Below are 27441 nucleotides of genomic sequence, written 5' to 3'. Positions count from 1 at the left end.
CTTCATTTCCTAATTAGGTTAGTCATTCTCTGCGAACTCTTCAGGACGTTGGCTTTCATTCCTCTATCATTTTGAAATGTATCCACGCCTGCTCGGTAATGTCATCTTCGAACATCTCGTAATCTTATCAATATTTTCCCAAGGCGTTTGATACCTTTTATCCTGCAAATCTTATCCCCGCCGATGGCTGGTAGCTGCAAACCCCACACTTGCATGCATCAAAAGAACAGAACTGCGAAGCGATAAGCACCCTTCCACATATCTTTATTACTTCTGCCGATCTCCCTGCCCATATCAACCTCCCTTATCCAGTTATTCTGCAGCTTGAATGGCCTTGCAATCGATGAGTTTCCTCCCTGTCAGTTCGGCTCTCGTTGTTTAATCATGATCCCCGCCGTTTGATACAAACCCCGGAATCTGCACCTCCGAAAGGCCCCCAGAATGATATGCCACGCCGCTTGCGTAGTTACTATTCACTTAGCCTCATTCCTCAGTGCTCTTGCAGCTGAGTCTATACTCATGAAGGACACTGTATCCGTGATATCGGGACGAGACCCCGAGACGACGACATGTTCGCGTGGCTTAGCTTGCAGTTGCATCCTCCAGGCGACAATCAACGGTCATGTGAAAGGATTAACAGGCACATACAGCACAATCAATATCCTCCGATTGGTTTGTGTGACTATTTCTAGCCTGCGATTTGCCCGTGATATTCGTCGTCACATTGGCAGAACGACGCCAGAGCTATCAGCTATCGGAACTGCACCTAGTAGTACCAAGCTCCAATCCTATCCACGACACTGCAGCCGAAGAGGTAATCCCTAGCACCTACTTCTAGTTGATGGCATTTCTCTTACTATTTTCTATTCTGTGTTTTGTCTTATCTCGCCTCCAGGCCTCTCTTTTGTTAGATACAAGGAGGTACTCGGGGATTGAGATATGCAGTTCAGCGAGCTCCAGGATGGAAGCTTCGCGAGAGGCTATAAAAGGCAGCCTGTAAATCGGATACACTTTTCCTTTTCCCTGTAAACGAGTCTGCAATTATCTTTCATCATGCGTCCGAGTTTCGTTACGCTTTCAATTGCGGCAGCAGTTGCTGCCCTCCCGGGAACTCCGCTTGGCTATGAGCGTGCTCTCCTCAAGCGTGCTCTGGAGCAAAGGACAGATGGAAACTCCAGCACGGCGAGCTGTCTCGGCGATGTTGCTGAGACGGCCACTGCCCCCTATACTAACGTGTGGGCTCAGATCAGTGCGGAGGACAACCGCGCGGTGTGGGACTTCGTTCACGATCCGGCACTGGGATTGAACCTCACGGATCCGGAAGAGGCCACCCAGACGGACAACTACGTCTATTTCATCGACACGGTTCCTGTGAACAAGACAGACGTGCTCGCATACAAGGCAGGCGGTCCTCCTCCTCCGAAATACGCTCGTGTTATCCTCTTCCAGGGTGGGAAAGCCGACCCGGATTCCCAGGAATACATGGTTGGACCTCTGCCAGTCAGCACGACTACCACTATTCAGCCTCTTGACTACTTGTACAATGGTGGACAAGGTGGCCGCGTTCCTTTTAACGCTCGCGTTTTCGACGGACCCCGGTCAGCTGCCACCGAGCCTCTCATCGCCGAGACGATGAGCAGCATCGCCGACATCACGGCGGCTTTGTTCCAGGGAAGTGTCTACTACGGGTCTGAGGATGAGCGAACCAATCTCAGCGCCACATCAGGGACGCCTCAATCATTCGATGGAACTCAATCGTTCCGTTCTATCTTGTTCCGCCTCCCTGGCGTTGCGAGCTATTTGACACCAATAGATTTCTACCTCTTGATCGACTGCACAGGCACCGATTCGTCGCTATATTTCCTCAAGGGATTCGTGACCAAGGAGCGCTTCTTCGAAACCGAAGTCGAACTTCGCGCTGCGTTCGATGCTGGCGAACTTGTTCAAGACTATCAACAGACCCTCGATGCTGACTGGGCTTTGGTTAACCACAAAGACGATATGGGTCAGCGTGACCTGGAGGACCGGTTTGCGCCATCAAGCATTGAGCTCGGTGGGAAGCGTTACAAGGTAGATCCTGAAGCACAATACATCGAGTACATGGGTTTCACGTTCTACCTATCGTTCTCCAGGACCACTGGAATATCCATCCATGACGTCAAATACAAGGGCGATACTGTGCTTTTTGAGCTTTCGCTGCAGGAAGCGTTGGCACAGTATGGTGGCAATCAGCCCAAGGCTGCTAATACTGTGTATCATGACACATATTACTCGCTCGGAACTGATATGGGCACTTTGCTTGAAGGATATGACTGCGTAAGTCCCCATCCCCTTTCCAGGACCAACATCTAGGCATATGTGATCGATGGCCAAATACTGACTTCTTCAGCCCTTCGGGTCGACCTTCTGGAACGTCTCGTACCACGAGGCCAACACCACCGTCACCAACACGGACTCGATTTGCATCTTCGAGCACGATATGAACTTCCCTCTCGCCCGGCACCGCACCGGCGGTGGTAGCAGTGACTACGGCTTCGCGAACCTTGGTGTTGTGAAGGGCGCTGCACTCACCGTCCGCGCGATCGCCACCATCGGCAACTACGACTACATGTTCGATTATTCCTTCCACCTCGACGGCAGCATCGAGGTCGCCGTTCGCGCATCTGGTTATCTCCAGTCCTCCCCGTACTACGCCAACCAAACCTCGTGGGGCCCCCGGATCCATGACGCCACCATGGGCAGTCTGCACGACCACATCATCAACTACAAAGCCGACTTCGACATCGTCGGGGTGAACAATAGCCTGCAAGTATCCGAGCTAGTCGTCGCCAACGTCACCCAGCCGTGGTTCCCCGAACTTGGCACCTTCGAGCAGATGAAGATGAACGTCAGTTACAAGGCTGAAGAAGAGCAGTTCGACTGGGCTCCGAACAACCAAGCCATGTACGTCGTGCTCAACAAGAACGAGACCAACAAATGGGACCAGCCCCGCGGCTACCGCATCGTCCCCGGCCGCTCGGACATCCATCTCTCGATCGCAAACTCCCCCTGGTCACGCGACAACGCGGCGTTCGTGAAAAGCCACCTCGCCGTCACCCAGCAGCATGACAACGAGCCGTTCAGCAACAGCATCCAGAACGTCAATCTGCCGTGGGCGCCGCAGCAGGACTTCGCGGAGTTCTTCGACGGTGAAAGCGTGGACGACACGGATCTGGTGGTGTGGTTCAACCTGGGGATGCATCATTTTACGCGGGCGGAGGACGTGCCGGTGACTTTGTACAGCGAGGCGTATGCGAGCATTGTGTTCGCGCCGCAGAACTTCAATGATCAGGCGCAGGATGGAGATCTATTGAATCGGAGGTGGATCGTACCGAATAAGACGGCCACCGGGGAGTATGTGCTAGAGTTTGAGAATTATGGAGTGCCGTTGCCCACTTGCGCGGTGCAGTTCAGCGAGCCGGTTCTTGGAATCGAGGTGGATGTCACTACCTAAGGAGAGGGAATGGTGATTTGGATCGGATGCCTTGAGTTCTCATCACACTGATGGTCACGATAGGAGTTGGATGGATGGCAGATATGAGTGAACGCGATAGGCTCATTTACGATGGGCTCTGATAGACAACCTCTGTGGATAGACTTGGATTAAAATATCAATGAACATGATTCTTTGTATCACGTTTCATCAATAGGATGAGGAAGGGGAGGATCCTATCATCACCCAGGCCGTTCGTGGATTATTAGCTGACGCTGCCATCGCTCGTCTTATCGAGTAGCTTTTTTATGTCGTGATAATTGTTCTCATTAGGGCTTGCTCTATTACCGCGCAATTGGCACAGGAATTTACGGAGAAGAATTCAGGGGTTGGTTTGGTTATGATCTGAAGAAGAGGTGATGCATAGATCGGATGATAACCATTCAAAACGTAATAATGCAGATATTCAGATGGATAGGTACTAAGCATTGTGTTTAATGCTATAACTAAGTTAGTTATACCATTACTAAGTTAACTTAAGTTAACTTATAATTCTTTATCCCTAAGGCCAAAAAAAATACCCAAAAATCTGGAAATTGTAGAAAAAATAAATTCCGATGCCGGGAGTCGAACCCGGGTCTGCCCGGTTTACGTAAGCGTATTTTCTGCTTTCAATGAAAGCGGGCGATGATAGCCGTTACACCACATCGGATTCGATGAAAAGAATTGGAGATTTTAGATGATATCGAGCAATTCTGTTCAGGAGTTCGCTTACCCATCACGTGAGTTTACAGCGAACTTCAGGTATCCAACATGCAGAACTCCTGACTAATTAAGTTAGCTAACTTAGTTAACTTAATGGTCAATAATCTTGCTGCCTAGCCATATTTAATTCACACTCCCGCATATAATCAAATCATCAGCTGGATACGCCAAAATGCACACAGGTTCTTGGGACTTGGGCCCCTTATTTTCTTTTGGTCGCTGAGTGAACCTCCATCTATGTTTCTTGTGATGGACCCTAGAACAGCAGCAGATCCAGCGACAATGAATCAGCTTCTTGACCTGCCCCCAGAAATTTTTGGAGAGGTGGTAGAAACATTTGTTAGAGGCAGCACACTGAATGAAGTGTTCCCATTGCGGCTTGTTTCAAGTATGTGGTCAACCGTATATATGAACTTGCTGACTTGGGTAGGACGGTTCAACATCGAAACTGTTAGAGCAATTTGTTCAACTAGAGCATTGCATAGGCTTCTAGCTTACAAAAAATTTGGTTCAACTGGACGAATTGTCCCACACAGGGTGGGGCAATATGTGTTGACAGAGTATCTACTCTGGCAAACATTACAGGACGGATCCGTCTACCCATCAAGTGTCATTCTTCAAACAGTCGACGACATCATATCCTTCGATCCCGACGTGGATCGAAAGACATGTATTCGCATGTTATGTGACGCGGCAGCGGAGCATGGAGCACCACTGAATCTCTTCAGAACCCCAAAGCGTTTTACCCAGCAGTTTGCAAGCAAAGAGCAAAACTTGTTGGCGGCTGGCTCTTTTATAGGCCACGAAGCCATCGTCTATAGCTGCCTCGAAAACGGCACGAATAGACCAACGGCTTTTGGATCCCCTTTGCTCTGTGCCATCGCTGAAGGTCACACACCAATCGTTCGAATGCTCCTTCGCCGTGGATTCTGGGGCATTATACGACCTGATCTTACGAGTATTTCTGGACTACGATTCAATGTCTTTTTCGAACGCCCCAAACCCAGCCACCCCGAAATATTACTGTCCCTAGTGGATCCCCAGTTCAGCTATGCGATTACCCAAAAAACCTTTGAGTTCGCCCTGGTTGGGGCAGCTGGTGGTGGCTATTTGCCCGAGTTTAAACGTCTCCTGAAACTAGCCCGTAAGCGCGGCCTTTACGACACGCTTTCGTGGGACCTGACGTTAAACGGGGATACATATAACGGAATATCCAGACTCTACGCTGTTTGCTTGCTTTACAGTGCAGCTGGTGGCCACGAACAGTTCGTGGCCGCAATGATGAAGAAGGTCCATCCGAAATTCAAAAGCCGTACCTACTGGATCAGCCCCCTTGGAGCTGCTGCTGCTCACGGACAATATGAGGTCATGCGGCAGCTCATTGATGCAGGTGCTATGGATAATAGTAATGCCGCGGGATATTATCGGGACGTTTTGCCAATTACTCATGCGGTCAAGAGTGGTTCCGTCCGATGCCTCCAGATTTTAATTGACAATGGTGCGGATGTCAATTCCCCTTGTGGACCCTTGAAATGGGCGATGAAGTGTGGGAGGCGACAGATGGTTGACATTCTTCTGAAGCACGGAGCAAAGGTTGGAAGATGACGACATGTAGGCTTTCTCCGTCAGTCCACTTGAAATGGGATATGACCATTGAGAGGCAGCAATGGTGGCAGTTCTTCAATAGCAGGGTCCCACATTGGAGGGGAGGGGGAAGAATCGGAGTCTGATCTGTAGGCTTACTCCGCTTGCTAGCTTTAGGTTTGATGGTTAGGTAGACTGTTGCGCTTAGTTCTACCGATAAACAAGTTGACCGGATTTGCGTTATGCAAACTAAATTGATAATCACCGGAATTTCTTTACCTGTATGTTCATCTAAATCACCTTTGGCAGGATCATAAGATTACATCTCAACTAAATCTGACTCCATTTACGTGACCGGGGAGGGTATCAAAGGGAAGTTCTATCCATTTCTTCCACCCCTACGGTCCATCACAACCTGAATACCTCATCCAAGGGCCCTAGTAGTCCGATTCCATCGGCTGCGGGAGCACGTCCGGGACGAAGCCTCAACTATTTATTCCCCTTTGGATTGCTCATAAATGCCTTCAGATGCTTAAGACTCAAACAAATCCATACGTCGACTGATCACTGCTCTGGTCGATATACAGTGAATCGAAGATGGCAACACTTCAAAATACCCGAGAGTCTCCCCTATCCCCAGACAGTAGCGTTAACAGGACGCGCTAGTCCATCAGATATCGCTCTTGTATACTATACGCTACTGCTGTATTGGAATAGTAGTAAAACCGCATGTGATATCAACTGCTATACATAGCACGGTCCAGCTACCATGCTCAATGAACTCCCATGATTTGGGTTCTCGCATATTCTCTCGCTTCCTTTGACCCGTCTACTCATCCTTCTCCTTCCCCTCACTCACATATTCCTTCCCCACTTACCCTTCTCACCTATGTGCCTAGTTCGTAAGATACATCAGCAATGTTGACCAAGGACTATCTTAATGCCCTCAACCGCTCGCATCCCGATGGCCCAGAGGAGGATAGCAATAACGGCGGGGCCACTGACGAGCCCTCGTCCCCTGCCCAGAAGCAATCTGCCGAGGGGGGTTCCGTGCCGTGGGTTCCTCCAATATGCATTCTGAGTTGCACTGGGTTAACAGCCTCGTAGTACCGGATCGACTGAGGAATACTTCACAATGATGCCCTGGTCGATTCGGCCGTCCAGCGGTTCGCCAGCGTGGACGCAATATATGGAGATAATGTGCCCCAAGAGCTTCTTCGGCATTGGTTGCAGGGATCGTTATTGTGCGCACAACACCCACTTGTGTCCTCGCCATGTCAATCCTGAGGCAAGAGACTCCTACTATCCGTCATCGGTTGATTAGGCCCTAATGTGGAACACGTGTAGTCGTCGGATTGCCCTCTTGATATGAAAGCCTGGGCTTATACGGATCCGGACCGTGGGGGGCTGATCGTCAAGCCGATGAGACTTGGCGATATAGGTTGATCCATGAGCAATCGGTCTGCAAGAGCAAGGTGCCGCCCAAGCCGGATGGAGAATGCAGTGGTGGTGAGGACTGCGCCAACATGCATCCGGAGGAGGCTCTCATGGAGCTGCTGTGGATGAAGCTGGAGGAGATGAAGAAGGCGTAGGCCCGGTTGCAGCACTCCGAGGCCAACAAGAGGGAGATCATGTCTCTGCTGTCGGGTCGATCGAAGGTTGATCGTGGACTGAACAAGAAACGCATTGGTCTGAATGAATCAGGTCCTGGGTTTCGAGCCTTTGCATCAACAGCCTCGGTGTAAATGCCCGGTATTATAAAATTGCTATTCGTAGTTAATTGAAGACTTCGAAGAAAAAGAGGAAATGTTCTGGATGCAGAAACCACCTGAATCGCGCTGTCGTCGTCGTCGAGTATCCATACAGGGGTTCTATGAGACAGACCCTGTTATGACGGGGATCACCTCTGGTCGGCGACATCGTGCTCGACTTTATTGAAGAACAGCAACGACGCGCTCTATTATTAGTTGATTTAAAGTGACCTCCCATTCTACCAATCGTGATATCTAGAATGAGTCGAAATGCCATCTTTCTCTATTTCTCCACCCCTGAAGCGTGTCGTCAAGCATCTCCCTCGACCACTTCTGTCGCGAGTCACGGTTGATCTTGACGAAGGACTTTGTATGTATCTCGTTGATATTTCGCTGTAGTTGTCGTGTGGGATGTATTCTAACCGGTCTTGTCTTTCTAGATACCACAGCTCTACCTCTCCTCCGTCAACTCCTCATCTCCTCGCAATCGCATCCTCAAGCGTCCACACTCCCCGCATATATCCCCCCGCCACAGCATATCGCTCTGCTCCTGACCCTTATTGTCCACCCCCAATACACAACACGCGCGGCAAATCGCGACAACCTATTAGTTTCCGTATCCGCCCAATCTCTACTATGGGAGTACCTCGAAGTTGCGGGCGTCGGAGATCTACAATGGGACAAGGTGCTTCAATTCTCGGGCCAATCCCGTGGTGACGGTCGACTTGACCGTCGCCAATTGCGGCGCAGTGGCGAGTTCAAAAAGCACCGGTCCGACCTCGACGGAGGGGTCACCGAGCAGGAAGAAGAGGATGGACTGGGCATGATCGGAGACAAACATCGACTGGCGAACGAGCAGAGCGTATTCAATCGCGCCGCGCAGTTCTGGGACGTGGTCGGATGGGCGTTTTATTGCTCGATGGCATGGATGCAGAGGTGGGAATACTGGCGGGGTTGGCTGGAGTTTGTGATTGAGGTGCTGGAGAGGGATTGGAACGCGAGGAAAAGGGCCAGCGCCGAGGCGACAGATCAAGAGCGCAGGCTGGATACAGCCGTCATCGTGTCCTACCTCGAGGCTCTAGAAAATCGAGCAGCATGGCGAAGAGTGATGAAGGCCATTCTCGCGGATGGCAGCGATGACTGCCAAAAGGCCTTCAAAGAAGTGTGGAAGAACGAGACGAAAGAGAGGAAGAATGAATCCGACGCGAAGAAATTCGAAAAGTTGAAGAAGATCGATATTGAAAACGCAGATTACGGGGACTACGATGGCGACGATGAGAAGCTGGCGGATTCCCCTGAACCGGCTTCTGACAGTGAAACCAGCCAGGACACGGACATGGATGTTGACGAAGAGGAGGTGGACTACATGCAAGAGTTGGGGGGTTATGAAGCCGTCCAGCTACGGCAGCGACTTATTGCTCTAGTAAGGATTTCCATATCTGTTCAAAGCTCGAGGACTAACTGATATCTAGATATGCGACGTACTTGACCATGTAACTTTTCCCGCGTGGCGTCTCGACGAAATGCTGGATATCATCACCGAATCTATGCGCCCCCTCCCGATTCCCCAATACACTGTTCTTCTTCGAACCACGAAGTTGACGCCTCTACTCCACCGGGCTCTCCATTTCGATCTTCTAATCCCTCATATGATCAACATCCCCAGAAAACTGAACGTCTTCAACGTCCCCACTTCGATTTTCCTGGAGAAGTTCCTCTCATGCTCAGCCAATAGCTATACCACTCCCGACAATCTAAAGGTCAGCCTTGTGCTCGAGCGCTTGTTGATAGAGTTGTTGGAGTCCGGCCAGGTGAAATGCGACAAGCAGCTGCAGAAGGCCGTGGATACGGGGATTCGAGCGAGGAATGAAAGAGCGCTCGGGGAAGGCAAAAAGCAGCTAATCGAACTGGATGGGAAAGCTGCCCTGCAGATGAGTGCGGAAAGGCTGCGGTTACTCGTCGAATTGGCGGTGGAATGAAAATGGGTGGACTGGCACGTTTAAAAGGTGTCAAACTTATGTCAACCGGTTATGTATTTTAAGCGAGATACCCATATGCAAATTAAGTTTCTATAGCATCAATTTTCAGCCTTTTAAGAGACTGCGAAATCAAACTGAACCATGAGCTGGACGTTCGGCATTCAATATAAGTCACGTGTTAATGAACGAGTTAGAAATATTGCTCGGCGTTGCTCAGACAAGACCAAACTCTACATCAACATCACCGATTAAGGAATTAAGAATTGCATTATCAATTGCATGCACAACATGTCCACAAAAGTCCGCCCTCTTCATCGATTCGCCGCAGCGGTTGGGAAGTGCTCGAAAGAGGTATGTTCCCTGAGAAAATCCGTAATTGCCCTCGACTCAACATGTATAGAGCTCGACATACGGAACCTGTATCACCGCGAATTATAAGAATGTACAGAAAAACATGTGTCTAGACGAGTTTCTTCGGCTCAAAAATTGTTATCTGGTAAGTCTTCGGTAACTTCATTGATGACGACCTGCTTTGATGAGATCCATTCATTGGTTGGAAGCGTGAGGGTCGGAGAAATTACTCACAGGTCGCTATTACAGGCAGCATATAAGAAGCGATAGATACACGCATCGTTGACGCGAGTCGACGGATATCGGTTGTATGCTTTCATCCCGGGGCCGTTCCGCTGCGAAACTTGCGGCTTTCGAGGTCTGCTGGCTGCACCTACGGCCTCTTCCTCCAGATCGGATTCCCCATTATTAGACGGGAGAAAGCCTATTCCGATACAGACATCACCAGATATTGACCCATCGAAATCCGGTTATATAAAGCTAGCTAGCACCCCTGCCAACGCTTCTTGTGTTGCAATTCCTGTGACGCGGCCAACCCTCGATCACTGGGAGTATGCTTCATCGATTTAATCCCATCTCGCAACGTGGGCCTGATCCGATTGAGATTCAACAATGTTGCCATAATGTCAGGTGGGCGCATACCGGACGACCCTCCACGAGCAAGACGTTGCCCAGATTGGGACGGCTACAGACCCACGAGATTCGTCTGCCTCCCTCTTACGGCTGCCCATCGTGGACATTGTCTACGCGCTTTGTACGGAGACCCCCTCGTTGAGACTTTGGCGCACATCACCGCCATGATGGGAATTGAACGAAGTGACGCCCTCGGCAGAAATCGGGGATACCATGAGCCCTTGGTTGAAGGGTCACGCACTTGGGGGTATTTTGGCCCGACAAATGGCCGTGTACGTGAAGGGGAAGCTGTACCAACCTATTACGCGTAGAGACATTCTATATAGTAATACCAAGGTCAAATACTAGAATGATTTAGAATTTCCGAAACCTACGGATGTGCGCCATGGGTATCAATGTCCACCATAAAATTCTATCGCTTCTAACTCGCAACATGAGCTCTGATTATGCTCGATAATTGAACTTCTGCCTGTCTACGGCTGCATCGCTTCATGATTCCACAGTGTGGTTTGCTGAGTGTGCGAAAAGGAAGGGGGCAGTGTGTCGTGAGACGGCAGTGCAACTCAATCTTGGTGCCTTCACGATTCGAACATTACAGGGAATTATTAGGGACGAACACGACATATTTAAAATCCATATCGCGGTTACTGAGCCTTTCCAATATTCTTTTCTCCCTTTACTTTACAAGTCTCTCATCATGCTAAATATAAACCAATCACGAACACTAAGGCGAACGCTAATAAGGCTCCGTCCCTACGACCTGGAGGACTTGATCCGCTCCCCAACCACCTACCTCGCCAGAAAATTCCATGGTATCCGACGCGTTATTCCTGCACAGTCACCTTCACCCATCTCAATAATCTGCATTTCGGACACCCACGGCCAACAACCTGACATTCCACTGGGAGACGTCCTAATCCACGCCGGCGATCTCACACATCGCGGGACATTAAAAGAGATCCAAGCGTGCTTCGACTGGCTGAAGGCGCAACCTCATCAGCACAAGATCGTGATCGGAGGTAACCATGACGTATTCCTCGACCCGGAAATCCGGTCCTATTCCAAGACGGTGCAGACGTTGGATACGTCCGGATTGATTTATTTGCAAAACGGGTCGGCTACCATCGAATGCGCCGATGGACGCACGCTGAAGGTATTCGGCAGCCCGATGAGCCCGAAGTTTTACGGGTACACGGCATTCCAATACCCCCGTGAGGAGAACGTTTGGGAGAACCAGATACCAGACGATGTAGACATTCTGGTCACGCATGGTCCGCCTTTGGGATACCGGGACCGCTCGTTCGGCTGCGCATTCCTCTCGCAAGAGGTCTGGCGAACGAAGCCGAAATTACACGTCTTTGGCCATATTCACGAAGCTAATGGCCAGCAACTGGTTGCTTATGATGACGTGGAGCGGGCGTATATGGCTGTAGTGGCGCGGAAAGAGGGACTATTCGCCCTCTTACATTTCGTTTATCTGTTTTTTGTTTCTTTCTTCCACACACCTGTTCGATCTCATACGCAGGTTGTTAATGCTGCGATGCGTACAAAGAACACTACTCCGATAAAGGTGCAAATATAACCTAAAGAGCTTGGAAAATCATGCACTAGCGGAAAGATGCGGCAATGCCACCGCGGCTATCGAGGAATGATGTGGTATATATATATATACTTAGATGATAGACCATCAGAGCAGACTTACAGCTCGTGGCGTATCATTCACAGCAGGAGGAAATGGCTGATGTACGGGTTCTTCCCGAACGAAATCATGAACATCATAAATTCTACATTATACTACTCCTTCTTGCGAACTCTCATCCAGGTTACAAACTCTTTCAACCCGTCTCTTGCCCAAAGCACACATGCCCCTCCCTTAAACACCCCTGGGGACACGGCGCCATCGGATTAAACTGCCACGCAAAATACGGATCCGTCTCATTACTCAACACGCTCCCCACCGACCTTGTCCTACTCGACAAATCCCGACTCCTCTCCAACACCTCCCGACTCCTAATCCCAACCGTCTGCCACCCCAATGATTCCAGCCGCTCCTCGCCCGTCCCGTAAATCAACTCCTTAAACCCCGCCCAGCGGATCGCGGTCGCGCACATCGCACACGGCTCCGCATTCGTGTACAGCGACAGATCCGCGAACGCGGCGAGCGCCTCCTGCGCGGAGAGGTGGTACGGGTCCGACTGCAGGACGGCCGAGCAGTTGTTGATGGCGGCGATTTCCCCGTGCAGGGTCGGGTTGCCGGTGACGATGGCGTTGGCGCCGATGCACACCATGGCGCCGTGCGGGCTGTCTGGGGGGGTGGAGGAGTGGTTGACGATGACGGTGCCGAAAGCCTCAAAGGGGCAGGGAGATGGGGTGAGGTAGCGGAGGGCGTCGTTCGCGTGACGGATCCAGAAGGCGCGGGTTTCGAAGGAGATTTCTGACGGCTCGATAAAGGGGCTTTGATGATTTTCTTCAGCAAATGTTAAAGAGGAGCAGGAGGCGGCAAGAAGAATGGCGGAGGTGATGCAATGCTGGAAATGCATCATGCAATCAACGGGCTGTATATTATATTATTATTATATTAAATCGGCCAAACTCTTTTATGTTCCTTCCCTATTCCGTAAATATGAAATTCCTGGGAATGGATCAAACACAAATGATATTGGATTGTCATCAAGAGTTGAAATACTCCGTATCACGTTAATCACCTGATGCCGATCCTAACTAGAACCTAGCTCACTAACGACAGGAAGAGAAGAAGGTATCGTAGTATCTCCTCCTGATTTAGGCCGGAGCGATTACGCATCAATGTCGCCAGAGATAAGGGGATAGCGATGCGTAGCTGATGCACCATCCGCTACGCCGCGCATGGCCACAGCTACGTTTTCACCATGATGCAAGATATTCTGAAATGGTTTGAGAACACTAGAATTAGGAAGTAATAAGAACATTTGTTGTGCCATGAACCACACACGATCAATTGCGCAGTTTCTGGCTGATCTCAGGTGTTCAGGCCTGAGGCCATAAAACTCTCGGCGTCGCAGTACAGATCCCTGAGATCATCACGCCGCGTGGGGCCACTTGTACAAACTTATTCCGACTTCAAACTTTGTGCTTCACGTCACTGACGAAGTATAACCTCTGGGGATATGCATCCACGGTGTGTGGTGCTGTGAATTCACCTTGACTTCCACTATTGGTGCGGGCTGAAGATTTTTGAGAGCGCTCTTAATGCTAAACGACGACATAGGACGACATAGGACGACGAAGACGACAAGAGTCAGAAATTCAGCGTGCCTGAAAGCAAGTTCTTCCTCTGACGGAAAACATATTTTAAACCCCTAGCCCATTGCTTTTTCTCCTATTAGAAGCACCAGAAGAATGTACCCGGCTCTTCTGAAGATCCGCAAGGGGTTTCCTAGCTTCTCGAAGTCCTGCGAAGTCCTTGATAGTCTGAACCGATTTCCCATTCACTTGTCCTTGTTCCCCCCTGTCTTACCCGGTTTCTTCTCTCCGGTCCGCTCTGTCGCCGTGCTTCCCTCTGGCTGGTCACTCTCCATCGACATTTCCACGGCGATCTGTTCATGTGTCTCCGGTGTGTTTAGATATCGGTCGAGGCTATAGCCTCGGCTCCGAATTGGTCGTCTAGGGGCTACACCCCTGGTTGCCGCATGCTTCTCTGTCGGGGGGCCCGCTGCGCCGACGATACTCTCAGTCGGCGGGGTTGAGGACAGGTCTTTGATGTTCTTTTCAAATGAAGAGGTAGAAGGGACCGACGATGAAGTCTTCTGCGGAGACGATAAGGCTTCTTTCTTCCCCGAGGCATTCGACGGTAGCATGTCGAGGGTCAGGGTCGAGATCGAGCTTCACGGATGTCAGTCAACCATAAGTGACCGCCACATGGAGCCAAGACACTTACCTCCCTTCGCAAACCAGAGAAAGCCCACTTAGGGACTGCTCTTGACTCGACTTCTTATTCATAGTAAGAGGAGGGACGTTGTCCGTTGAGGGGCTGATCCTTAGAGGTGATTCACATAACAAATTATGAGAAGAAAGATCGCGGGGTTATGTCAACAGCCAAATATATCGATATCCTGTGCGCGAGCCTTAAATTAGTTAGGCGGAATACACACAGGCCTTGTATGCCATGCTTGAATGGGGACTTTGGAACCTATCAGTCCACGTGAATACAAGTGTGTGCAGTGTTTAGACTCTGGTGCCTCTTAGATTGAACCATCTTGCTCATAGATGGGTCACGGGTTTTTTATAGTCAAAATTTGTGACCCGGCTATTCAATTAACCGTTCTTCTTGAGCTCTCCAGGAGTTCGGCCACCCGCACCTCTCTTGATTGCTGTAAAGCTACTTGTCGGTCAACCTAGCACTCGAAGCAGTGCATAGATCCCACATACAGCTACAACAGGAGGGTCACGATCCCACGCCTTCATTCAGCCTCATTGAGGCCATATGCAGCCCAACCGATGAACAATTATCACACATTATCAATGGTCGGGCCCTGACTGGACCGGGGTACATTGATATCACCAATATGCAGGGTAGAACCCCTACCCAGTCAGATCCGTCCAAGGCTGATGTACGCCACCTTCTCCCTCTACGTAGCCGTACAAAACGTTCTCCGACAAGCACGCATCCCGGGGATGCGGATCGACTAACCTTCGGATGCCATCGTAACGGTTGTGGCATACCATGTATTCGCGCTTACCAACGCCATGTGTGCTCGTCGAAAAGGTGGCGCACATGTCATGTTATGCGTTCCCGTAGACCGGTTAGATCCGCCAGCAAATAGGAACGGAACCCACCTCCGCGAACTATGCTCATTCGCCGTTCACCGACATCAAAATTCCGGAATTCAGAAGAATCGATTCCCTGCAACGGGGCTCGGGACGGGATCTCGAGAATAATCGAGATCCACGACGTTCAAGTGGAACACGATCGTCGGGAGTGACACAGGGTTGGGGTGGCTCCGCCTCGCTAGGCGGCCGGGGATGTCGGACCGGCGCACGCTGCGGCTGTGGCGTTGGTTGAACATGACATTTACTTATCGTGAGCATGGCACATGTTTACACCCACTGATTTGGAGATGTCGCAAGTCGGAATACCTGGCTCGAGTACGGTACCCCGGGATGCGGGAACTACTGTATTGTACATCTCGCGCCGCTAGGACTGTCCTACCCATTCCAACACTACTTTCTCCCCGGCGCGTGGGAGAACACGAACCGTTGCCCCACAAGGCGACGTCTACGCTGCCGCCCCCCTCTCATCCAACTTCAACTTCTCAAATTGCTCAATACTCTGCTCATAGTTCTTCTGCTCGGCTAGGAACTCCCCGAGCCGCCCCTGCTCGACGTCCCTTACCGCCTTGCTGGCCTTCTCCTCGAAGTCCGGTGCCTCTAGCAGCTTCCGCTGCTTCGTGGCGTTGTCCGCCGCCTTCTGCATCTTCGTCTGCGCCTTCTTGATCTCCGCGTCGATGTTCACGCGCCCTTTGACCTCGAGGAACACGGCGGCGCTGGGGGAGGGGACGAAGACGGCGCAGCCGGTCGGGGGGCTGGTGGTGGGGGCGAGGATGGTGATGGAGCTGACGCCTTTGCTGGAGAGGGCGCGGATGGCTTGGAGCTCGGAGTTGATGATGGAGTAGGACTTGTCGTCGGAAGGGAGGACGAAGGCTGTATTGCACATTAGCCCTGTTCGTGACATTAATCGTTCATGTGTTGCTTACCTGTGCCATTCTCTCGGATGGCGTATTCCGCCATGAGCGATCGCACACCCTTGGAGCATCCCAAGACGAGCTCGTAAACAGCCTCGGACTCGGGATCATCCATGGCTGCGTCGTACTGCGGGTATGCTGCCCTGACGATCGAAGGTGTATTATCCTCCGGTCTCCGTGGCAAGCGTTGCCACAATTCTTCGCTCAAGAACGGCATGAATGGGTGGATCATCGTCAAACCGGCCTCAAGCACAGTGTACAACGTGTCAACCGCAGATCGCTTCTCTTCCTCGGTGCCGTTGAGAATGATTGCCTTTGAGTTCTCAATGTAGACGTCGCAGAGATTGTCGTACCAATACTGGTATGCGATCTGCGTTGAGCGCGAGAACTCGCGGTCTTCAAGCGCCTTATTGATATCTCTTGACGCGATGGCGAGCTTGTGGAGGATCCATCGTTCGGCGAGAGTCTCTTTGCCAGTCTTGCCGCTCTTCGCTTGAGGAGTGAAGTTTTCGTCAAGGTTTCCGAGTACGTATTTGGTTGCCTGGTAGATTTTGTTGCAGAATCTTCGGTAGCCTTGCATAACCTTGACGTCGAAAGCGATGTCACCACCTGTGTATGAAGTCAGCTAACGGTCGTTAGGGTGGCACGCAAAGGGAAAATCTCACCCCCTGTTGTGTATTGAATCAATGAGAAACGAAGTGCATCCGCACCGCATTCTGGAATACCTTGCGGGAATGATGCCTTCTGATACTTCGTCGCCGTAGTGAGCTCCGTTGGATCCAAGTTGCCCACGAGAAGTTTGTCATGCAGTGCCGGAAGGGTGATTCCCTCCATAATATCGACGGGATCAATGACGTTGCCCAGCGACTTGGACATCTTCCGTCCCTCGGAGTCACGGATCAAGGAATGGCAGTACACCTCCTTGAAAGGTACTTTGCCAGTCAACTTGAGGCTGAGCATGATCATCCTAGCAACCCAGAAAAAGAGAATGTCCCATCCGGTCTCCAAAACAGATGTCGGGAAGAGCTTCTCAAAATCATGCGTGTTCTTCGGCCAGCCCAATGTTGAGAAGGGCCACAAGCCCGACGAGAACCAGGTGTCAAGCACATCAGGATCTCTTTCCAGAGTAAACTTTTTGCCCGGGAACTTCTTCTCTGCCTTTGCCTGTGCCTCTGCTTCCGTACGCCCAGTAACCCAGTTCTCATTGCTGATCGGATCAGAAGTTTCGCTGTCAAACTTGACAAGATAGGCCGGGATCTGGTGACCCCACCATAGTTGACGCGACAAGCACCAGTCATTGATGTTTTCCAACCAGCGGTAGTAGCTTTTCTCGGCGCTGGCCGGACGGATCTTGATGTCGCCATTCTTGACAACCTCGATAGCGGGTTCGGCGAGCGACTTCATGCTCATCCACCACTGCGGCTTCATGACGGGTTCAACAACATCATTCGAGCGCGAAGAAAGGGGCACTTTCATCGTGTTGTCCTCTTTCTTGACGAACAGGCCGAGCTTGGTCAACTCCTCCGTGACGCCGTACCGGGCATCGAAGCGCTTGTGTCCCGTGAACTGGCCACAGTTCCCGTTGAGCGTGCCATCGTCGTTCAAGATGTTAATGAATTCAAGGTTATGGCGCTTTCCAATCGCGAAATCGTTCGGGTCGTGGGCAGGAGTGAGTTTTACCGCACCGGTACCGAACTCCGGATCGACGTAGCTATCAGCGATAATCGGCAGGAGACGATCGACAAACGGATGTTTCGCATTTTTACCAACCAGATGCTTGTATCGCTCGTCTTTAGGGTGGACAGCAATGCCACTATCTCCCAACATTGTCTCCGGACGAGTTGTGGCGACCTCGAGCATCTCCTCTGAGCCTTCGATCGGGTATTTGAAGTGCGTCAGCACACCAAACTCGACTTTACGCTCATAACCCGGAACAGTGAGGAGTGTTCGACCGGTGATCTCCTTGTTGTCCACCTCAATCGTCGATAATGCGGTGTTCAGCTTGACATCCCAGTTGACCAGGCGATTCGATCGGTAAATAAGCCCCTCTTCATGCAGCCGGACGAATGTCTCTGTCACCGCGGAGGAAAGATCTTCGCTCATTGTGAAAGCCTCGCGAGTCCAGTCGTACGATCCGGCCATGCGCTTCAGGACACGGGTGATCTTCTCATGGTACTCCGTCTTCCACTCGTGAGTACGCTCGACGAAGGCTTGACGACCAAGGTCATGTCGGGTTTTCTTTTCTCTCCTCCACAGCATGTTTTCGACGACAGCTTGTGTGGCGATGCCGGCGTGATCGCAACCAGGTACGAAAAGAGTCGTCACCCCTTTCATACGGTACCATCGAATCAAACAATCTTGGAGCGCATTTCCGAGAGCATGCCCGCAATGCAATGCACCGGTGACGTTCGGGGGCGGTATAGTGATCACGAAGTAGCCATCTTTCTTGACATTGCCGTCGGGCGCAAATTCGGGTTTGAAGAAACCTTCTTGCTCCCACCAATCGGACCAGGCCGACTCGACAACGCGGGGAATATACGCTTTGTGGAAGACGTCGTCCAGAGGCTTCAGGATCTTCTTCTGTCCCTTGGGGGTCTCCTCAACATATTCCGGCAACGGCGCCTCTTTCTCCGCCTTCTTCTTCTCCTTCTCTTTCGACGGAGCCGCCGCCTTAGCTGCCGCCTGCTTCGCCTGCTTCTCCGCGAATTTCTTCAGCTTTTCTGCCTTCGCTCGTTCCTTGGCCACTGTCTGAATATCAGCTACTCCGCGCTGCAACGATGTGTTTGCCAGTGATACTGACGTTCTTTCTCCGACTTCACCTTCGTTTCGGCCTTCTTATCCCCGCCATCGCGACCTGGAGTGCTTTGTCCGGTAGCATCTTTTGAAGCTGCTTCTTGTATCGACTTGGAGGTTTCCTTTGAGGGAGAAGGAGGTTGTCCGGTGATCGGTCCGGTCTTTTCGCCAGCTATTCAATCCATGGGTTAGCTTGGAAGATTTCCGAGTGGGTGATTCATCGGCCATACGGATATTGTGGGATGCCGCATTCAGCGCCATTCTGACGGTGGTAGGTCGGAATCGGAATATACAGCGCGCTCTCAACGCCCGGGGAAATATTGTGAAGATTCAATCCCCAATTGGGGAAGGGGTTGAGCTGTGGATTTTGTGCGTAGCTGCAAAGTGGTGGGGATTGGTACGCCAAATTAGAGGAACAAGGCTACTGTATGCTCCCACAAGTTATCGGAGGCTCGAGAGGGATGAAACAACAGAGTTACACCTTTGGACCATCCAGAATATATTGACAATTAGTCGTGAGTCATTGGGCTCGATATGAGTAACATGTCATTGATGGACAGCCAATTTTTGGCTCTCTGTCGCCTCGGCGGTCAAGCCACACTACACTCTCTTTGATATCGTTGGCTGGTGTGTGGCATTCCCCACCCAGACTCAGCCACATCGCTGTTGACAGACTCATAAGTGAGTCACATCCATTGCAACGACTAGTCCTTCACCTTGATATCCTCTCCTAGCCTACATAAGCAGAGAATCCTATGCCTCTAGAGAGGGAGCTTAAGGTAAAAAGAACTAACGAAGATAACGGTTGAGAGTTTCGACTTCATGAGTCTGTTTCCATCCCCCGGACCAGCTCTTTCGTCGACCCTCGGGTACAGTATTCATATCAGATTCCTTCTCACCCAAACGTATCGACTAGACTTCCTTTTTCAAGTTCTCTCTGTGTCTACTTCCGTATGGACGTAAAGGATCTCTGATGAAAGGTTGGAGCTACCAGGGTGATTTGGATTTCAAAGCAGCTGTGTGACTGTTCAGCGTTAGATTTTGGCCCCTAGTCCGTTGATCATTATGTTCGTGCAGAGAATCCTACCTGATGAGTTGTGATAAAGGCCGATTGAATCCCCCAAGAACATTATTCGAGGTGCAATGGAACAAGAGCCGCTTCTATTAGAGACCATGGCGCCCCAAACCATCATCCCCACCCTCCACCACCTCACCTCCTCCCAATCCCACCGCATTCTCTTCATGCTCGAAGAACTCCACGAAGCCCACGGCCTCGACTACCACCTCCACATCTACCACCGCAACAACCCCACCGAACTCTCCGCCCTCCGCGCCGTCTCCCCCCTCGGCAAATCCCCTGTTCTCACCCTCGACGGACCGGGCGCCCCTTCCCCCTTCCCCCAACTCCCCCACCACCCCGCCCTCCTCGCTGAAAGCCGCCTCATCCTCGAATGGCTGCACGACACCTACGGCCAGGGGATGTACGATCCGACGAACGCCGCCGACCACCGCCAGGACCTCTTTTTCCGCGAGTTCGCCAAAGCCACCCTCGCGATAAAGGTGTTGCTCACTCTAGCCTTCGAAATGACGCCCGCGGTAGCAGCAGTAGCGGGCCCGGTGGTGGCTCATTGGAAGAAAGATCTGGTGCCAATTTATGATTTAATGGAGGCGACGTTGTCGGAGGAGCGGCCGTGGTTCGCGGGGGAACAGTTCGGGTTGGCGGACTTTAATATGATTTGGGGTGCGGATGTGGCAAGGGCGAGGGGGTATTATGATCGGGAGAGGTATCCGAAGGTGGAAGGGTGGTATCAGAGGGTGGTGGGGAGGCCGGCGTGGAAGAGGGCGGTGGAGAAGGGAGGGGCGTATAATCTGGTGACGTTCGAGTAGGTTGATTCGTCTGCTATCGCTGTTGACGGACACTAGTCTCGCGAAAAGGAGGATCTCGACTTACTATGCTGAAGAAGGTGTGAAGGAATTATATCTTTTCAACAGGTAATACCTGGCAAAGATGGGAGAGTTTGGCCTCCAGCGTATACGCCTCTTAACCTTATCAATTCTTCCACTCCGGATCGTTACCTGCAATAATGATGAAATGAAAGTTCAAGGGTTCCGAAGTGATTTGGCTGGTCTATCATATTTGCTGAGCATTTAACGAGTACTTCGGCCACAGAACCTTCTATCAAAGCTGTTCAATACGGGATGACTGGACTCAGGGGTATCACGTATGCAGGCGGAAAGGGAAGCATTGAAATAACAGATTTGCTATAAATATATAGGCCGAGCTAATGACAAGAAAGAAGTAAAGATTCCGTCCGTCGCGGTTCGAAAAGGCCCCTATCAAACCATCTATTAACACATATATATTACACAAGCACACAAATCAACCCGTGGTATGCACCTCCAAATGCCCATGACTCCGAGACTTTTGTAGATACTCAAATAGCCCAATCGCCCCACGTCCTTACAACGCCAAACTGGAGAGGAGAAGCGCCTTATAGCGAGGAATGGAAGCAAAATGCAGAACAGATGACAATCGGCCGTAGCGGGTATCGGTGGCCAGAGACGATTTCATGCATTTTCGAGCCTCACCCCGGCTCAGAACAATCCGCCGCTCTCATACCTCCGCGACCCGCCCGATGAGCCATCCCGACCACGTCCCTGTCCGCCATCCGATCGTCGATCGCTTCGTGGCGGGTACGCACCCCGGTCGTTGTTTCGCGGCGGGAACGAGCCCCGCTCGCCGGCATCCCCCCCGCGGGAAAAGCCGCCACTGGCATCGTTGGAGCGCGACCCATATGCACTGCCGAAGTCTCGGCTGCCGCGGTCTTGGAACCCGCCGCGTGATCCGCCGTCGCGATCTCTGAACCCACCGCGCGATCCGCTGCCGCGGTCTTGGAACCCGCCGCGTGATCCGCCGTCGCGATCTCTGAACCCACCGCGCGATCCGCTGTTGCGGTCCTGGAACCCGCCGCGCGAGCCCCCGTCGCGACCCCCGAACCCGCCGCGCGACCCACCGCGCCGGTCTTGGAACGAGGAGCGGTCATCCGACTCCCTTGGCGTCGCCGGGCCAGACACGGTGGAAACGTCGATTCCTCTCGGCAGCTTCCCGAGCACGAACCGGGAGAGCGCAGGGGGGTATCGCAAGCCCCAGCCGTATTTGCTCAGGTCGACGATCTCCTGGACGCCGGCCTCCATATCGCGCGAATTGTCGAGGCTGATGTTCATGAGGACGGTGTAGACGGAGGACTTCTGGGTCATGCCGACGAAGCGGCTGGCTTCGCCGATCTCGTTGAGGATCATGGCTTGGAGTTTGGGAAGTTCGGCGGGTTGCTTCATGTCCAGGGTGGCGGTGCCGAGGGAGTTATCGGCTTTGACCGGAAGGCCCTTCAGGGTGCCGCGAATGGCGGTGTCGGTCTTCGGGGTAATGACCCAGCTCTCACCCTCCCTCCCCGCGCGCCCGGTACGGCCAACGCGGTGGATGTAGGTATCGGTCGATCGGGGGCAGCGCACCTGGATGACGTGCGTGACGTTCGGGAAGTCCATGCCGCGGGCCGACACGTCGGAGGAGAACATGATGCCGGATTCCACCTTTCGGAAACCTTCGGACGCGGCGGTGCGTTGGAACTGAGAGAGCTTGGAGTGGATTTCGAAGAGGCGGGCGGGCGCGAGCGGCGACCGGCCGTCCTTCGGGCGGAGGTTGCGGAAAATGCTGAAGCCGAGTTCGACTTCCGCGGTGGTGTTGAAGAAGACGATGGCCTTCAAGGGGCGTCCGCCGTTCTTGGCGGCCTCATTTCCTTGCAGGAGCAGCTCGTAGAGCGCGGGCATCAAATTCTGGTATCCATCCACGCGCACCAGTTTCTGCGGGACACGCTCGTGGGTCGGCGCTTCGTCCTCGTTGACGGTCTGGATGAACTCGTGCTTGGGTTGCAGCAGCTGTCGAGAGAGTTGCAAGACCTCTCTCGGCATCGTGGCAGAGAACAGCAGGGTTTGACGCGGTCGCTCTTTGCGTTGCGGAAGGAATCTCTCGATCCGCATGATCTCCGGCCAAAATCCATCATCCAGAAGTCGATCGGCCTCATCAAGGACGAGGGTATTGAGCTTCGAGAGCTTCACGCCCGAGTACTCGTCGCTCAACAGATCCGTCAATCGCCCCGGCGTAGCCACTAGAATATGGCAACCCCTTCGTCGCATTTCCTGCAGCGCCGCTCGTTTATTCGAACCTCCGACCGCGACTTGCACGATTACGTTCGTGTTAGCAGTCAGTCGCCTCGCCTCCGCCGCGATCTGCTCGGCCAACTCCCGCGTAGGAGAGATGACCAGCGCGCGTGAATCGTCCATCGAGGCTAGCGGGGAGTGCGAGCTCCGGGCTGCGAGCGCCGGGTTCTCTTCGATGATGCGGTGGAGGATGGGCACGAGGAACGCGAGGGTCTTGCCCGTTCCGGTTCTCGCCTGCGCGGCCCTGTTGATTGTCAGTTCATATCCACTTGAGTACTGCCAGCAAGGAGTTCGTACATATCAATGCCCGACAACGCTTTGCCCACGGTCGCCGCCTGCACGTCCGTCATGTTCTCCAAGCCCATCTGCTTGGTCAACGCCTGCACGATGGCCGGATGCGCCATGCCCCGCTCCCCGAGTTCTTCGAAGCGGGAGATCGGTCCATGGTAGTCGACCGATGGTTCGTGCGACCTCGTCGCCTCGGCGGTCTGTCTCAATGACTGTTGGATGTGGAGGAATCGTGATGCGGATGGGATGAAAGCAGTGGACGGTGCCGCAGCAACACGTTGGAGCCCGGCTATCCGCGCGACTCGGACATTGCGAAGGAGTGCAGAGGTAATTCCTGCACTCTGGCAGCGCGATAATGCTCGATGCATATCGGCGACCTGAGAGGAAAGGAGGTGGAGGGAAGGTCAAGCGAGAGGCAATTAGATGACGATAATCAATGAAAGAACGTCGAGAAAAGAATACTGGGTATCGAGTGAATGAATTCTACTCGAGTGAATAGTAGATGGTAGGAAGTCTGGTGATGGAAAGTTTCCAGATATCGATGTTTAACAGCGCAACTGGAGTTTTCGCGGCTGGGGGCAACTTTTTCTACAGGGGGGTTTGGTACGCTAAGAAATGAGACTGGATGCCTGAAATATCCAGGGTCTTGCAGCCTTGACACCTCACTATCAAATTGAATGTCCCTCCATCCACGATCAGTCAATGTCGCCATCGCGAAATCCAATTCCTATCTACACGAATAGATCCCAATAGATTTCGAATTTGAATGTAAATAATAAAGATGGTGCAAGTCGACACCCTCCCCCCCCTCATCCGCTCCGAAGCCCAAAAAACCCACCTCCTCATCCGCGACTTCATCAAGCGCACCCCCATCCTGACATGCACCACCCTCTCCGCCCTCGCCTCCACCCCGCAGTCTGCGGAGGCGTTGGCGAGAACGGAATGGATAGGGAGAGATCCGGCTCGTCCAAAAATTAATCTGTTTTTTAAGTGCGAAAATCTACAGACGATCGGCGCCTTTAAGCTGCGTGGGGCGACGAGTTTCTTGCAGCGGCTGGGAGATGAGGAGTTGGCGAAGGGGGTGGTCACGCATAGTTCAGGTATTTTACTAATCGATTCAATTCCCCAGCTTCTGCCTATGCTTCTCTCCTATATTTGAACCCCTCTACCCAATTGTCTGTCCACGCCATATTCCCAAATCTCACCTCCCCTCAGGAAACCACGCCGCCGCCCTCGCTCTCGCCGCCAAGCGCCGCGGTGCCCCCGCCTACATCGTCATGCCGCGCATCAGCATGCCCAACAAGATCGCTGCCACCCGCAGCCACGGCGCCGAGATCGTCTTCAGCGGCTCCACGGCCCCCGAGCGGGAAGCCGTCGCGGCGGAGGTGATGGCAAGGACGGGAGCGACAATGGTCCCGCCGTATGATCATCCGTATATTATCCTTGGGCAGGGGACGCTGGCTCTGGAGGTGGAGGAGCAGGTGGGTTTGATGTTGGACGCGGGGAGCGGGGGGAAGTTGGACGCGGTGGTTGCGCCGCTGGGGGGCGGGGGGATGCTGTCGGGGATTGCAACCGCGTTATCTGGGACGGGGATCCGCGTGTTTGGAGCCGAGCCGTCGTTTCAGGGGGGAGATGATGGGAGGAGAGGACTCGCTGCTGACCCGCCGGAGCGGGTTACGGAAGTCAAAACGCTTACGATTGCGGATGGGTTGCGGACACCAGTGGGGGTGTATCCGTGGAGTGTGATTAGCGACAGGGAGAAGGTTGGGGGGGTGTTTGCGGTGACGGAGGGGCAGATCCTGGCGGCGATGAGGTTGGTACTGGAGCGGATGAAGGTGGTCATTGAGCCGTCGTCGGCGGTGCCGCTTGCGGTGGTGCTGTTCAACGAGGACTTCCGGCGACGGGTGGAGCAGGAGGGGGGGGAGCAGGGGTGGAATATCTGTGTGGTCTTTAGTGGTGGGAATACCACGGTTGAAGCGATCGGGAAACTGTTCGCGAAGGAAGAGAACGAGGATGAACGTTGAAGATGTTCGCTATTTGGCGACCCGTCGAATAGTTATACAGGTCACCATCCGGCAGACGCCAATGTCGCAAGTGTATTTACAAAGCCACGGAATCAAGTCCTCTACCACCTTTTCATCGATCAATCTCACCGAACACCTAGACAACGTTAGTAAAACACTTGAATATTGAGGACGGACACGTACCAGATCCGACGTGCCAATGACCGCCACCACGTCAGCCAGAAGATGCCCTCTTGACAACTGATCCAGGCACCCCAAATGAGCGAACCCGGGTGCGCGGATGTGGCATCGATACGGCCTCTCAGTTCCATCACTGATCAGATAGACTCCCATCTCCCCCTTCGGTGCCTCAATGGCACTATACGTCTCACCCGGCGGCACCGCGTAGCCCTTGCTGAACAGCAAAAAGTGATGAATCAGCGCCTCCATATTCTCCTTCATAGCCGCGCGCGGGGGTGGCGAAATCTTGTAGTCCTCGACCTTGACCGGGCCGGGCGGCATCTTGTTCAAGCATTGATGGATGATGCGCAGCGACTGGCGGAACTCCTCCATACGGACGAGATAGCGGTCGTAGCAGTCGCCATTGACGCCGACGGGCACGTCGAACTCCACCTGGTCGTAGGCGTCGTAGGGCTGCGACTTGCGGATGTCCCACGGCACACCCGAGCCGCGGAGCATAGGGCCGGTGAACGAGTAGTTCAGGGCTTCGGCAGCGGTGACTACGCCGATGCCTTTGAGGCGGCCGATCCAGATCCGGTTATCGGTCAGGAGCTCTTCGGTTTCGTCGATACGGTCGCCGAATTGGGTGGCCCATTGGTAGATATCATCCAGGAGGCCGATCGGGATGTCCTGGCTGACGCCACCTGGTCGGACGTAGGCAGCGTGTAGTCGAGCTCCGGACACACGCTCGTAGAATTCCTGGATGCGGTTAGCAGTTGATCGTTGACCTAGATCCCCCGTGTGCGTACCATAAGCTTCTCTCGTTCCTCGAAGCCCCACAGGAAAGGAGTCAACGCGCCAACGTCCATTGCGTGGGACAGGACCGACATGAGATGGTTCAGAATGCGAGTAATCTCCCCAAACAACGTTCGGATCCATTTCGCCCGGTCCGGAATCTCGACGTTCAGCAGCTTCTCCACGGCAAGCGAGTAGCACTGCTCGTTCGTCATCATCGAGACGTAGTCCAGCCGATCGAAATACGGCAACGCCTGCAGATACGTCCGATACTCGATCAGCTTCTCGGTGCCGCGATGGAGCAGCCCGACATGCGGATCCGCCCGCACGATCTCCTCGCCATTCAGCTCCAAAATCAACCGCAACACGCCGTGCGCGGCCGGATGCTGTGGCCCAAAGTTGACGGTGTAATGGCGGACTTTTCGTCCCTCCAGCTGTTCAGCAGGATCGGCAGCGCCCTGTAGAGGTCCCTCGGCGTCGTTGGCAGGTGGGACAAAGCGTTCATCGGTGGCGATCAAGCGAGTCGGGCCATATAGCTCGGCTTGCTTTCTTGAGGTGTGGGATATGCTTCGCAATTGATTTCGGAGGATGGAGTGGCATTGGGCTCGCTTTGGTCGCAAGCTGAGCTGCTTCGCGGTGTGCCGGGCAGCACGGGTGACGGAAGCGGACATGGTGGGCAGGGACAGTCAGTTGTCTATGGATGACTGTCCGTAGGAGGGAGCCCGAAGGTGAATCGAAATGTGTTGCACGCGACGGGCGAGATTCAATGCCGCACAGTTGGCCTTGTCTGCTGTTTGTTCCTTCTCATGGATTTCCAAAGTTGAGGTTGTCATAGGCGGAGAGGCTCCAGCAACGGTTATTCTTCGGTTAAACCATTCTCGGTGGACTGCTCCGATCGTTCCTTCCGCATTG

At 52.9% G+C, this 27441-nt stretch overlaps 13 protein-coding genes and 1 non-coding gene across 14 annotated transcripts; 8 read left to right on the top strand and 6 right to left on the bottom strand.

The window, feature by feature from the left end:
* Positions 1 to 1053: 1053 nt before the first annotated feature.
* P152DRAFT_414173 (primary-amine oxidase) lies at positions 1054 to 3614 on the top strand (the record flags this gene model as incomplete). The annotated part of the gene is made up of 2 exons (XM_033677017.1): positions 1054 to 2316; positions 2390 to 3614. 2 exons carry the CDS (start codon positions 1054 to 1056, stop codon positions 3491 to 3493), a joined length of 2367 nt encoding a protein of 788 aa, XP_033535416.1. The 3' UTR covers positions 3494 to 3614.
* Positions 3615 to 4084: 470 nt separating this feature from the next.
* Positions 4085 to 4184, bottom strand: P152DRAFT_t27. The gene has a single exon. It is a non-coding gene; the product is annotated as a tRNA-Glu (tRNA).
* Positions 4185 to 4335: 151 nt separating this feature from the next.
* P152DRAFT_457153 (ankyrin) lies at positions 4336 to 6129 on the top strand. Its single transcript, XM_033679168.1, has 2 exons — positions 4336 to 4625; positions 4668 to 6129. Exons 1-2 carry the CDS (start codon positions 4520 to 4522, stop codon positions 5840 to 5842), a joined length of 1281 nt encoding a protein of 426 aa, XP_033535415.1. The 5' UTR covers positions 4336 to 4519; the 3' UTR covers positions 5843 to 6129.
* A 610-nt stretch (positions 6130 to 6739) lies between these two features.
* On the top strand, positions 6740 to 7625 carry P152DRAFT_480998 (uncharacterized protein; the record flags this gene model as incomplete). Its single annotated transcript, XM_033681788.1, has 2 exons — positions 6740 to 6876; positions 7263 to 7625. The coding sequence occupies 2 exons, from the start codon at positions 6740 to 6742 to the stop codon at positions 7411 to 7413; spliced, it is 288 nt and encodes a 95-aa protein (XP_033535414.1). The 3' UTR covers positions 7414 to 7625.
* Positions 7626 to 7759: 134 nt separating this feature from the next.
* P152DRAFT_480997 (uncharacterized protein) lies at positions 7760 to 9624 on the top strand. Its single transcript, XM_033681787.1, has 3 exons — positions 7760 to 7942; positions 8013 to 8995; positions 9045 to 9624. Exons 1-3 carry the CDS (start codon positions 7843 to 7845, stop codon positions 9549 to 9551), a joined length of 1590 nt encoding a protein of 529 aa, XP_033535413.1. The 5' UTR covers positions 7760 to 7842; the 3' UTR covers positions 9552 to 9624.
* Positions 9625 to 9839: 215 nt separating this feature from the next.
* P152DRAFT_394601 (uncharacterized protein) lies at positions 9840 to 10062 on the top strand (the record flags this gene model as incomplete). The annotated part of the gene is made up of 2 exons (XM_033676263.1): positions 9840 to 9902; positions 9952 to 10062. 2 exons carry the CDS (start codon positions 9840 to 9842, stop codon positions 10060 to 10062), a joined length of 174 nt encoding a protein of 57 aa, XP_033535412.1.
* Positions 10063 to 11181: 1119 nt separating this feature from the next.
* Positions 11182 to 12305, top strand: P152DRAFT_457150 (Metallo-dependent phosphatase). Its single transcript, XM_033679167.1, has one exon. It carries the CDS (start codon positions 11233 to 11235, stop codon positions 12115 to 12117), a length of 885 nt encoding a protein of 294 aa, XP_033535411.1. The 5' UTR covers positions 11182 to 11232; the 3' UTR covers positions 12118 to 12305.
* P152DRAFT_457149 (cytidine deaminase-like protein) lies at positions 12295 to 13469 on the bottom strand. The gene has a single exon (XM_033679166.1). The coding sequence runs from the start codon at positions 13073 to 13075 to the stop codon at positions 12371 to 12373; it is 705 nt and encodes a 234-aa protein (XP_033535410.1). The 5' UTR covers positions 13076 to 13469; the 3' UTR covers positions 12295 to 12370.
* A 533-nt stretch (positions 13470 to 14002) lies between these two features.
* Positions 14003 to 14513, bottom strand: P152DRAFT_448186 (uncharacterized protein; the record flags this gene model as incomplete). Its single annotated transcript, XM_033678040.1, has 2 exons — positions 14003 to 14396; positions 14452 to 14513. The coding sequence occupies 2 exons, from the start codon at positions 14511 to 14513 to the stop codon at positions 14003 to 14005; spliced, it is 456 nt and encodes a 151-aa protein (XP_033535409.1).
* Positions 14514 to 15684: 1171 nt separating this feature from the next.
* P152DRAFT_291849 (valyl-tRNA synthetase-like protein) lies at positions 15685 to 19438 on the bottom strand. The gene is made up of 5 exons (XM_033675023.1): positions 19279 to 19438; positions 19056 to 19220; positions 16921 to 18999; positions 16268 to 16864; positions 15685 to 16214 (listed from the first exon to the last, which is right to left on the bottom strand). The coding sequence occupies exons 1-5, from the start codon at positions 19307 to 19309 to the stop codon at positions 15790 to 15792; spliced, it is 3297 nt and encodes a 1098-aa protein (XP_033535408.1). The 5' UTR covers positions 19310 to 19438; the 3' UTR covers positions 15685 to 15789.
* A 783-nt stretch (positions 19439 to 20221) lies between these two features.
* Positions 20222 to 21039, top strand: P152DRAFT_513157 (putative glutathione S-transferase; the record flags this gene model as incomplete). The annotated part of the gene is made up of 1 exon (XM_033682790.1): positions 20222 to 21039. The coding sequence occupies one exon, from the start codon at positions 20222 to 20224 to the stop codon at positions 20933 to 20935; it is 714 nt and encodes a 237-aa protein (XP_033535407.1). The 3' UTR covers positions 20936 to 21039.
* Positions 21040 to 21289: 250 nt separating this feature from the next.
* Positions 21290 to 24102, bottom strand: P152DRAFT_513156 (DEAD-domain-containing protein). The gene is made up of 2 exons (XM_033682789.1): positions 23561 to 24102; positions 21290 to 23507 (listed from the first exon to the last, which is right to left on the bottom strand). Exons 1-2 carry the CDS (start codon positions 23917 to 23919, stop codon positions 21644 to 21646), a joined length of 2223 nt encoding a protein of 740 aa, XP_033535406.1. The 5' UTR covers positions 23920 to 24102; the 3' UTR covers positions 21290 to 21643.
* Positions 24103 to 24240: 138 nt separating this feature from the next.
* Positions 24241 to 25858, top strand: P152DRAFT_506614 (IlvA, threonine dehydratase). The gene is made up of 2 exons (XM_033682486.1): positions 24241 to 24651; positions 24767 to 25858. The coding sequence occupies exons 1-2, from the start codon at positions 24333 to 24335 to the stop codon at positions 25573 to 25575; spliced, it is 1128 nt and encodes a 375-aa protein (XP_033535405.1). The 5' UTR covers positions 24241 to 24332; the 3' UTR covers positions 25576 to 25858.
* Positions 25490 to 27325, bottom strand: P152DRAFT_291813 (NADH-ubiquinone oxidoreductase 49 kDa subunit). Its single transcript, XM_033675022.1, has 2 exons — positions 26544 to 27325; positions 25490 to 26493 (listed from the first exon to the last, which is right to left on the bottom strand). The coding sequence occupies exons 1-2, from the start codon at positions 27198 to 27200 to the stop codon at positions 25585 to 25587; spliced, it is 1566 nt and encodes a 521-aa protein (XP_033535404.1). The 5' UTR covers positions 27201 to 27325; the 3' UTR covers positions 25490 to 25584.
* Between the last annotated feature and the right edge of the window lie 116 nt (positions 27326 to 27441).

The sequence above is a fragment of the Eremomyces bilateralis genome (assembly GCF_010015585.1).
Source record: "Eremomyces bilateralis CBS 781.70 unplaced genomic scaffold P152scaffold_6, whole genome shotgun sequence".
Lineage (NCBI taxonomy): Eukaryota > Fungi > Ascomycota > Dothideomycetes > Eremomycetales > Eremomycetaceae > Eremomyces > Eremomyces bilateralis.
This window is presented reverse-complemented; position numbering and strand designations above follow the sequence as displayed.

Excerpts from the sequence above, each read along its gene's own strand:
- P152DRAFT_457150 (XM_033679167.1), top strand. The coding sequence starts at position 11,233 with ATGCTAAATATAAACCAATCACGAACACTAAGGCGAACGCTAATAAGG.
- P152DRAFT_480997 (XM_033681787.1), top strand. The coding sequence starts at position 7,843 with ATGCCATCTTTCTCTATTTCTCCACCCCTGAAGCGTGTCGTCAAGCAT. Across the intron at positions 7,943-8,012 it reads TGATCTTGACGAAGGACTTT|ATACCACAGCTCTACCTCTC; the intron begins GTATGTATCTCG and ends TTGTCTTTCTAG. Across the intron at positions 8,996-9,044 it reads GGCAGCGACTTATTGCTCTA|ATATGCGACGTACTTGACCA; the intron begins GTAAGGATTTCC and ends ACTGATATCTAG.
- P152DRAFT_457149 (XM_033679166.1), bottom strand. The coding sequence starts at position 13,075 with ATGCATTTCCAGCATTGCATCACCTCCGCCATTCTTCTTGCCGCCTCC.
- P152DRAFT_291813 (XM_033675022.1), bottom strand. The coding sequence starts at position 27,200 with ATGTCCGCTTCCGTCACCCGTGCTGCCCGGCACACCGCGAAGCAGCTC. Across the intron at positions 26,494-26,543 it reads AGGAACGAGAGAAGCTTATG|GAATTCTACGAGCGTGTGTC; the intron begins GTACGCACACGG and ends AACCGCATCCAG.
- P152DRAFT_457153 (XM_033679168.1), top strand. The coding sequence starts at position 4,520 with ATGAATCAGCTTCTTGACCTGCCCCCAGAAATTTTTGGAGAGGTGGTA. Across the intron at positions 4,626-4,667 it reads CCCATTGCGGCTTGTTTCAA|GACGGTTCAACATCGAAACT; the intron begins GTATGTGGTCAA and ends TGACTTGGGTAG.
- P152DRAFT_291849 (XM_033675023.1), bottom strand. The coding sequence starts at position 19,309 with ATGGCGCTGAATGCGGCATCCCACAATATCC. Across the intron at positions 19,221-19,278 it reads TGCGGCATCCCACAATATCC|CTGGCGAAAAGACCGGACCG; the intron begins GTATGGCCGATG and ends TGGATTGAATAG. Across the intron at positions 16,865-16,920 it reads GATTCAATACACAACAGGGG|GTGGTGACATCGCTTTCGAC; the intron begins GTGAGATTTTCC and ends CTTCATACACAG.
- P152DRAFT_506614 (XM_033682486.1), top strand. The coding sequence starts at position 24,333 with ATGGTGCAAGTCGACACCCTCCCCCCCCTCATCCGCTCCGAAGCCCAA. Across the intron at positions 24,652-24,766 it reads GGTGGTCACGCATAGTTCAG|GAAACCACGCCGCCGCCCTC; the intron begins GTATTTTACTAA and ends ACCTCCCCTCAG.
- P152DRAFT_513156 (XM_033682789.1), bottom strand. The coding sequence starts at position 23,919 with ATGCATCGAGCATTATCGCGCTGCCAGAGTGCAGGAATTACCTCTGCA. Across the intron at positions 23,508-23,560 it reads GCGTTGTCGGGCATTGATAT|GGCCGCGCAGGCGAGAACCG; the intron begins GTACGAACTCCT and ends GACAATCAACAG.